Source organism: Triticum urartu, unplaced genomic scaffold (genome assembly GCF_003073215.2).
Source record: "Triticum urartu cultivar G1812 unplaced genomic scaffold, Tu2.1 TuUngrouped_contig_794, whole genome shotgun sequence".
NCBI classification, from domain to species: Eukaryota; Viridiplantae; Streptophyta; class Magnoliopsida; order Poales; family Poaceae; genus Triticum; species Triticum urartu.
The window spans coordinates 27,573-37,825 of record NW_024118834.1 but is presented as its reverse complement, the minus strand read 5'-3'; the positions used below and the strand labels follow the sequence as shown (position 1 = coordinate 37,825).

Genomic DNA, 10,253 nt, shown 5'->3' with positions numbered 1-10,253 from the left:
TTCCAGAGATGGAAATGACGGGGTCTACATCGAGTGTTGGAACGCTGCTGGACAGTATGCTAAACTTTAAAGATAAAGATGGATCACATCTCATCAACGGCATACAAGCCCCACTCGTATCAACAGGTACTGTGTTTTCTCCTTCGAATTAAGGTGTTCTTTCCCCCAATTTCATTTTCATATAATTAGTAGAACATCATACATATAGTCTTTCTAGTTCCAGAAGCAAAAAGAGAGAGAAAAGAAAACAGCAAGCACCCCACACAGCACTGCAACGTGCAAACCATAACCACTACCATCATCCTTCAACCAAACAAACGTAGCCTTTTTGCCAAGCAACATGCCTGGAACACAGCCACAGCTTCTCCGACAGCAGCTGGTGAGAACAGAGCTTGACATGTACTGTAGATCTCTAACCATTTATCAGTCTCATCACCATCGGGGCCCAACCTTGTCTCCTGTGTAGGCTGGGGAATAAAAGGATAGGATGGAAGGGGAGAAATGGGGTGGATGTTCCTTATTTTATTTTGCGAGGGAAAGAGAACATATATTAGATGTTCCTTATATTTGTGCCGTTCCTGAAATAGATTCAGGTATATAACATCGTTTCGTACTGCAGAACTACACAGCAGCCAGACTCCTCTAAATTCAGAGCAACATGGCATTGGTGAGAAATCAAGTCAAGATCTGCATGGTTGTAATACTAGGATTCAGCTAATGGAAAAGGACCCGTGTCATGATGAACTGACTCTGCAAACAGCTGGTGTTTTCCCTTCTGAAAGCTGTGACGGGGATATTCTAGAAGATAAATCTGAAACCGACAACCTGACAAAGAATACTAGAGAAGATACTGAAATGTTGGAGCAACAGAATAGTGATAAGGCTAACATACAAGTCAGTTGCGCCAACAAAATGAGTGAAGTGCTCTATGATGATAATAACACCTTGGAGAAGAATACAATCTGTGGTGGGAAGGTTACTGTAGAGTGCCACTTGGCCTTGTTACACAATAAAAGTTCAGAAGCTAGGAGTAACGCCATTTCATCTCCAATGCAGAAGGTATTACTAGCACATTGGCACACACAACTGCACGTGCAACATCATTATTCTCTTAGATATACATTTTTATATATGTAGTTCTATTTTTTTTACCAAAAAAGTGATTATAAGTGAGCCAAAAACATAATTATAATATCCTCACTGGTTACATTTTGAATATTTTTTGGTTGCTTTGATTATAACCAGTGGAGAACCAATAAAATTCTAATAGTTTTTGGGAAATTATATGAAAAGCGTAATATTTAACATAAAATTTCGTAACAACTGAAATTCTGTTAATCAATACAATTGAACATATATAGCCACTGATATATGTGGCCAATGAAACACTAGCATTTTTGTTCTTCTATAAATTTCACATAATATTCATCTGATTTTTATGGGATCAATCAAACAGCCTTCTTTTTACTTGTTTTGGTATTTCGTATTTACTTTTCTTGTTCTCATTTGTATTTTTGTATTATGCTCTGTCCTCTCCCTGCTTTCTTCAACCCCGTGGTCACATGCCGATTTCTAGAGGCTACAGCATGGTTTTCGAGTCGCGACTCATGCGAGTCGCTCTGGGGGAGCGACTCGGAAGAAGTCGAGCCTGCGTTGTGACTAGTCGTGACTTAGAGTCGCCAGTCGACACTAAGCTTAGTCGACCATATTTTTGCGACTCATAGACTAGTCGAGCGACTCGAAATCCATGGGCTACAGCCTCCACATTGGTGTCATTTGTATCTCTTTACAGTTCTGTTCTCCATCATATTTGTTTAGAAAAATATCAATTGTGAAACAAACTATCCATATTGTTCAAATAGTGCCATGATTGTCATAACAAAAAGTACACTTGTTAAAGAAGAGCTTGGTCAGCTTTAAAGTCTACAATCTTATGTACATCTATTATTTAAAGTTTTTCAAGAATAATAATCTTATGTAAATGGTAGCGTGTAACTTCACTTGTATTATTTCAAAGTGAACTTTACTTTGGATATGGGATTACGATTGCTCACATATATGTACATCCTTTTAAAATGTTGCAGAGGCCCTTTGCGTGCCAGAGCCATGTAAATGGTTGCACCATGAGCTATGACAGTAAGAACAATTTAGCCAAGCCTTTTAGGGAAGTCCATGAGCCGAAGAAACGTTTCGCACGGAGATTCGCTGGGTGTCGCGAGGAGTTTTCTTCAAAGAATGAAAGGAAGATTCATGAGGGATCTAGTGCTCACGTCGAGGTCAACACAAAGCAGCCATCCCATACCACATAGTTTACCTCCTGTACCCATGCCTTTCTCTTTCAGAAGTTTATCAGACACACACCAACCGCTTGCCATTTTGTAGCTTTCCACCAATAGGATTAATTGTGTCAGCACCTCTCCTGCCGGCGGACCAGAAGCCCATGAAGAGCCCAGGCCCACACAAGTGGTGGGCCTTCGCACAAGCAACTGACCACGTAAACCGAACAAGCTAGTAAGTGGAGACGACTGGGTCATTTGATAAGGACGGTTTAAGAAGCTCACAGTGCCAGGAGGAAAGTCATCGAAGATCAATCACGGATCATAGTTTATCTAGGCACTCAACCCTAATTAAGCCCCCCAATTCTTGATTCTTCTATTCCGCACAATTGTGCTTGTATAAGCTTGTAACCTGAATCCAGCGTATTTCCTGAACCCTGTCTAGTGAATTCAGTGAGTGAACTAGAGCCCAGTTAACAAAATGCCACTTCAAGGACTGCAGCACGACATTTACAACGGTGGTGTATTTGCATTCTTACATGTTTATCTTCTTTCCCTTTCAAGGATTTGTTTCTCCGCAATTTACTGCAAAACTGTTTTTTTTTCATTCTCGGCAACTTTGAATTTCAGAGACATAAATGTACCAAGCATTACAAGGAACAACATGAGCAGGCGAGAAGAAAGGACATATATATCAACAGAGAGCCTTACACATATGCGCTGGAGACACAGCATTGCAGTCTGCACAAGTCTGAATCTTCTGTGCTTGTGCAGTATTTTTTGCACATGTTCTCTGGATACAGTTGCAGCAGTGTTAAGGGTGAGTTTTTGTGTGTGTGTGTGTGTGTGTAACCTGGCATAAATTATGATGTGTAGTGGTTATGTTTAGAGCATGGCTCTAATTCTTCTTCTAGATGTAGATTCTGTTCACTGTGCTGTGTTTTTGCACAAACCACAAACTGAAGCAGATCGATGTTCAGAGTTGATATGGCCCCTTTCCTGAACAAAATTAACTTTTTTGTTGAGGGAAACTAAACCTTTATTTAAACAAAGTTCTCAGAGATTTCTTGTGTGCGGCCCCAGTTTTTTTTTCTTTTCAGTTTCCCATGTCCTGAAACTTCCAGAACCGCCCAGCATTTTGCATATCTCCAACAAGTTTACAAGCCTGATTAGTTTTAATTTTGGAATATGTCCGCAAGCCTGATTAGTTTAATTTTGTAGCTTTCGTCCTCTCCCACTAATCTGATAATTTGCTAGACTATTTCTTGTACTAGGTTCTGATGTAACATGAACTGATTTCTTTTGGATCATGTAGATTCTGCAGGCATTTCAATATCTTAAGACAGGTTAGCATCACAAGTTGTTGCCTGTACTGTAGTGAAACAACATTTAATGATCTAGGCACTGCATAATTGTTATACATTCATATTGCAAGCTCCCATATCTTAGAACAGCTGCAGGATGTCAAGGACAAGGATGTGGCTCTGCCACTGAAGAAGCCTAGCAGCAACCGGAGCTTGACTGGTTCGAGAAATTTGGCGCCAGTCCACGTCGAGTTGGCTACATCATAACACGGCACCGCAAAGATGTTCAGTTGACTGTTGCAGGTGTAATATGTCAGGTTCTTGGTAAGGGTGACCAGTGAAGAGTAAGTATGTCATGGTTCTTGGTAAGGGCCATGCACAGGTTGTATCGATCCAGTTACAGGAGTGTATGTGGTGGTCGTTTTGTATATGGCTGGAATTATATGAAGTAGTATGCTGAGTTTAACACTGTAGCGTTGCTTAATTACATCAAGTTGGTACTATCATCGTGGATTGTAGCATCGATCAATGTTCAGAATTAATATGGTTCTGCTACTAGTGTTCATTGACTGTCAGCACATTGCTCTTCTGAAACGCAAGTGGACGAACTGTTAAATAGTTTCCTGTGCACCTGTGACGTAGTTTCCCGGCACATTCATCCATGTTTTGGATTTTACCACAGTATTTTATACCTCCTGGCCTTGGTTGCTCAGAGTCTCTAATTTCCTACATGTTTGCATGTTTTGTTACAATTTAGTGAGGTAATTAATGAGAAGTGGATTCAGGTATGATCTATACTTTCATGGCAAATCCCGAACCTCTTTTAAGTCATATGTTTGCACTAAGTTTTTTTAGTTTGTGTCCCAACATATTTTCCTAATTTTATCTTATTGGACAGGTGATATTTGCATAAATCCATCATTGTTCTCAATTATTATTTAAAAAATGGCCACTCATCTTCCTATAGTTCAAGTCCCTTAATCCCTTCCTTGTCCAAGTAGATGCTTGTAGTTGAACCACTCTGATATACGGTATTACTGGATACTTGCTTGTAGTTGTAGATGCTTATGTAAATATAATATCCTGTCGATGTATTTGCGTAATCTTGGATACTTTTGTGTTGGTTACAAGGAAACAAATGAGATTAGAAAACCGTGCGACAATTTTTTTTTGTTACTGATTAGAAATGTGACAAGGTCTGTCCTACTATTGCACAGACGACAAACTGAAGCAGGTCGATGTTCAGAGTTGATACGGCTCTTTTCGTGAAAATATTACGTGGACAAACTTTTTGCAAAGTTCCGAACCACCCAGCACTCTACACCTCTTGGAGAGTCCTTGGTTGGTCTGAACCTGAGCCTGCGGTGACCTTCTGACAGGTTGACAAGTTATTATGGCAGCCGAGAGGGGCACTCAATGAGAGTTAGTAGTTGGATTATGGTCGCAAGCCTGATCGATCAGTCTATCTTGTTGATCAAACTGCCACAGCATATTCCTCTTCTTGAATTTTTCAAATTTTGTTCTGGTATCTTTCTTCATTCATTACTACGTATCTTGACATTTTTTTCCTTTATTCAACAAGAGGATGTACCCTCCGACCTCTGTATCCAGCAATGCACATAGCTGGTTAAGCTTATGAGTTTATGACCAGTGAACTCTTTCAGCTTTTATTTTGTACTCCCTCCGTCCTGAAATGTAAGACGTTTTTTGATACTATCATAATATCAAAAAACGTCTTACATCTCAAGACCGAGGGAGTATTTTTGAAGCTTGGGTTCTCCGGGTAAATCGGGATAATTTGATCAACTGTTTCACTGCAAGTGTGAGACGAAAGAACATTGAACTGATGCGGTCGCTCAAGCAGATGGACTCTCTGTCAGTAGTTGATTGCCTGTTTTGTAGCTGCAAGAGATCTACTTAGGCTGCATGTCCAACATGTACTCCCTCTATCCCATCTTTCCCTAATAATAAAACATGGATTGACTCCGTGGGTTCACCGTCACAATACTACATGGTCTACTGGATCGCCACAAGCACGTGTTGCAGTGTAAAGAGGTCAGCAGGTACATTTTCCTTTTTTCTCGAATAGGCACAAGTATGCATACTATATATTAAAGAAGAAGATGGGTATAGAACCCCTTCCCTTCACGTTGGTGAGTACATGTTAGAAGTTACACGAGATCCAACTCCACTGGTACAAAGCAACTAAACTACTCTCACGCCATCGCCCACCTAGCTAGCGCCCCAAACAAGGCTTCCACGTTTTATTCTAGTAGTCCCGCTTGCCTCCAAAGTCCGGCCCTTGTCAGATACTCCTTCCGTTTCAAAATAGATAACTCTATTTTGTACTAATTTAGTATAAAATAAAGTCATCTACATCTAAAAAAAAAGTAGTCATTTATTTTAAAACGGAGGGAGCACGTATATGGCCGCGCGTGCGCGTGGCGCCCAAGAATCTGGTTACTGGACGACAAATTTGCTTACTGTCCGTTAGTCGCTTATATCTCGCCACCCACTATAAACACATGTATCAAAACTTTTGAATATAAACGTCCGTGTAATGTTAAATGGCCATGGCAACTCTCATAGAACAAGAAACTAGTCGTGGTGTTGTGTTAAGGGGAGGAGATCTCTTCACTACTGCATGGTGCAATGGTGCCGATGACATGTGGGCGTAGAGGTCCACACGACAGCGATCGTACTGTGCTTTTGCAGATGATGTCCCAAGTCCCACCCTCGTGGTAGTACATGCCATCCATAACAACTAGTCAAGGGTTCGAATACCCAATCTGCACCTTTTGCATATTCTGTAAGATAAAAGTATGGGTTTGTCTAGAACTCAGTCGACTTAGACTTCGTGAAGTCTAAGTCGCATGACGTCATCGTATAAAAGTTGATTGAATGTGACTCCGTTCCTTGTTCTGTGTTCGCTACAGACCACATGGGCTTTTGTTTAGCTGGAGACCACATGGGCTTTTGTTCGGTTGTGTTGCACTCATCCATCGTTGTGTGTTTTTTTTATTTAGCCACCTAATACATGCATTGCTACACAGTGTAATGGAGCTCCGATTTTGTGGCTAGCTTCGCTCATGTTCCGCTCCTTGCATTCGTGTCATCTTGTTACACCTTTTCTTTTATTATTTAAAATTATTTTATATTTAAAAAAGGAAAGATTTTTTTAATGTAACAAAGAAATAAAAAACAAAAATAAAGAAGAAGACAATTAATTTAGTTGGGTGCAAACAAAGGATATACAACTATGTGCTGTCAACTAGCGTGCAAATGGATATCAATATTATTTTCGAAGGGAAAAGATAAATTACCCCGTTGTTGTTGCATTAGGCGCCATGCAATTGCAATCGGATTGCAACAGTTGTAGTTGCATGTCTACCGGTGGGCCTGCAACTAGCTGACAACCCCCTACCAACCCAGTTGCAGCCGCGTTGTACATCATGCAGTTGCAATCGGCTTTCAACACTTGCAATTGCAACTCTATTGATGGACATGCAAATGGCCGACAACCCCTATCAACCCACTGAAGTCGAGTTGCAACTAGCTGACGAAGCCCCATACCAGCACAGTTGCAGCCACGTTGGGGGCTATGCACTTCAATCAGGTTGCAACACTTGCAGTTGCATGTCTATCAAAGGACATGCAACTAGCCGATAACCTCATAAAAGCATAGTTGCATCCACGTTGGGCGCCATGCAGTTGCAGCCGGGTTGCAACACTTGCAGTTGCATGTCTAGCAAAGGACATGCAACTAGCCGACAACACCATAAAAGCACAGTTGCATCTGCGTTGGGGGCCATGCAGTTGCAGCCGGGTTGCAACACTTGCAGCTGCATGTCTACCAGTGGACATGCAACTAGCCGACAAGCCCCTACAAGCCCAATTGCAGCCGCGTTGGGGGCCATGCAGTTGCAGCCGGGTTGTAACACCTGCAGTTGTATGTCTAGTGGTGGACATCAAACTAGCTGACAACCCCCCTACAAACCCAGTTGCATTCACGTTGGGGGCCATGCAGTTGCAGCCGGGTTTTAACACTTACAATTGCATGTCTAGTGATGGACATCAAACTAGCCAACAATCCCCTACAAGCCCAGTTGCAATCGCATTGGGGACCATCCAGTTGAAAAAAAGGCAACAATGTACTAGGCCATCAACAGAACACACATGTCAACCACACACAAAACTTGATGTCCAAAATCCACAGCTACCAAAACGAATGAGATCTAACTAATTCTCTATTGATAGAGAAAATGACTAATAAAAAATAGCCCAAGAAAAAAAATCGAAAGAAGAAAACAAAAGAATGGACTTTGAAGAAAAGAAAAAAGAAAAAAATAAATGAAATGAAAATAAAAAAGAAAGAAAAGAAAATAAAAATAAGGGAAAACAAACACCTGATGACTCAAAATCCCCCATAAAAAACAGGATAGAGGGGACAAAAAAGGCTGCACTGCAAAAATAACCGGGATACAACATAAGAAGTCTACAACCCTATCCCACCTGTGTTAAAAAAGAGAGAAGACAACTTGTGATGTGCACCGCTCGCGCGACGCAACTAAGTGTCACGTGAACAAATCCATGAATCGCAACGTGTTTATTTCAGACGACGAAGGACGTGAATGGGACATAATTATTTTCAGAAAACTAGAACAGTATGGAACAGAAAAACAAAAAACTAAAATAAAGAAACAAGAAAAAATAATTACGAGAAAAGATGAAGAAAAAACTATAAAAGAAAAAGGGACAAACATATGAATTGGGGAAAATGCAACATAAAAATGCAAAATAACTAGGCAAAAAAACTAACAAAAAATGGAGACAAGTACAAATAAAAAAATTGGATTGGTTGGTTTCGAAACATATGGAGATGTAGCCATGTGAAGGAGACACACTGGATTGGGGATGTGGCCAGATGCCAAGCCCACCACGCATACCTGCACCCTCCACCAGAAAAAAAAGAAAGAAGAAACACTAAAAGAGGCCGGCTGTATCCCTACAGGGCCTATTTGACAAGAAACAAACATCATGCAACGTTCTTGAAGCACCTGATGATCTAACGACAGGGGAGGGTCGACTGAGACTTTGTAAAAGTATGGCACCGTTGAGAAAAGAAGACCTCGGCATCTCGTTGTAGACGCGGCGGGAAATGGCGACTACTCTGCGCCAGCGCACCGGCGCAATCGATTCGGCCGGACACCGCGCGGCCGTTTGATTAGATTATATTTAACCGTCAGATCCCGAATCATTTTCTCCTAATAAAGCGCATCCAGCAAAGGAAAAAAACAAAGCAGCGCCGCCGCCAAGACTCGTCATGGATACCAATGTAGTAGCAAACCTTGAAGAACCGCCGCCCGTCGCCACCCTCGCTACCCTTGCCGTCGGTCACCACCGGTCGCCGCCCTCGCGGCCGCTCGCCGCCCTCGCTGCCCTTGCCGTCGGTCACCACCGGTCGCGGCCGGCGTTTCTCGCCAGCTCCATGCATGCAACAAAAAAAAAGAAAGAAGAAACACTAAAAGAGGCCGGCTGTATCCCTACAGGGCCTATTTGACAAGAAACAAACATCATGCAACGTTCTTGAAGCACCTGATGATCTAACGACAGGGGAGGGTCGACTGAGACTTTGTAAAAGTATGGCACCGTTGAGAAAAGAAGACCTCGGCATCTCATTGTAGACGCGGCGGGAAATGGCGACTACTCTGCGCCGGCGCACCGGCGCAATCGATTCGGCCGGACACCGCGCGGCCGTTTGATTAGATTATATTTAACCGTCAGATCCCGAATCATTTTCTCCTAATAAAGCGCATCCAGCAAAGGAAAAAAACAAAGCAGCGCCGCCGCCAAGACTCGTCATGGATACCAATGTAGTAGCAAACCTTGAAGAACCGCCGCCCGTCGCCACCCTCGCTACCCTTGCCGTCGGTCACCACCGGTCGCCGCCCTCGCGGCCGCTCGCCGCCCTCGCTGCCCTTGCCGTCGGTCACCACCGGTCGCGGCCGGCGTTTCTCGCCAGCTCCATGCATGCAACAACATGCACTTGTGGTTGCAGCTCCGGGGGAGATGGCTGCAGGTCCGGTGATGCTAGCCGCCGGGTCGCAGCACTTGTCATTCAGCTCGTGATGTACCTCCCCGTGTGCCCGTCCGAGGCTCTTGCTGGTTCCAACAAACAACAATGCCGATTGTAGCAAAAAAGTTTATTGCTTCCAGCAAAAAAAGCTTACCGCTGCCGCCCGATGTCGTCATTGTAGCAAAAATGTTAACGGGATGTAGCTTTTGTGGTTGCTGGTAGCAGCAAAAAAATGACGTGGTTGTAGCAAAAACAAAATAAACATCGGCCAGCCGTTGTGTATGGTGGTAACAAATCCTGTAGCCGGTGGTAGCCCGAGATGTGGACAGTGAGCTCGTGGAGAGCCAGGGTTAATTGCACGGTATGAGTGCCATACCAGAGGCTCAACGGGTCAGGGAATATTGCAAAGAACTCGCGATCAGAGATCGGCATCACCACTCAATCCTAGTTGGCGAGAAAGAGATGTCGCAATTCCTCCGTGATGATGGCTGGAGACGCCGTCTTGCCGCCCAACATTGAGATCAGTGCTGAGAGCGAAGGCGGGGCCTCCGAAACTGAGATCGTCATCTGGTAGTAGCCAAAATCCTCCAGCACGTG

At 43.1% G+C, this 10,253-nt stretch overlaps 2 protein-coding genes across 3 annotated transcripts; both read left to right on the top strand.

Annotated features, from left to right (window-relative positions):
• Window positions 1-6: 6 nt before the first annotated feature.
• LOC125531714 lies at window positions 7-2,324 on the top strand. The gene is made up of 3 exons (XM_048696017.1): window positions 7-126; window positions 620-1,059; window positions 2,085-2,324. The coding sequence occupies exons 1-3, from the start codon at window positions 9-11 to the stop codon at window positions 2,307-2,309; spliced, it is 783 nt and encodes a 260-aa protein (XP_048551974.1). The 5' UTR covers window positions 7-8; the 3' UTR covers window positions 2,310-2,324.
• Window positions 2,325-2,615: 291 nt separating this feature from the next.
• LOC125531715 lies at window positions 2,616-3,925 on the top strand. Of its 2 annotated transcripts, none has more exons than XM_048696019.1 (4): window positions 2,616-2,794; window positions 2,907-3,096; window positions 3,592-3,622; window positions 3,726-3,925. In XM_048696019.1, the coding sequence occupies exons 2-4, from the start codon at window positions 2,941-2,943 to the stop codon at window positions 3,845-3,847; spliced, it is 309 nt and encodes a 102-aa protein (XP_048551976.1). In that variant the 5' UTR covers window positions 2,616-2,794; window positions 2,907-2,940; the 3' UTR covers window positions 3,848-3,925. The 2 variants fall into 2 exon arrangements, with proteins under 2 accessions (XP_048551976.1, XP_048551975.1); XM_048696018.1 differs by having other exon boundaries at window positions 2,616-2,797.
• The last annotated feature ends 6,328 nt before the right edge of the window (window positions 3,926-10,253 follow it).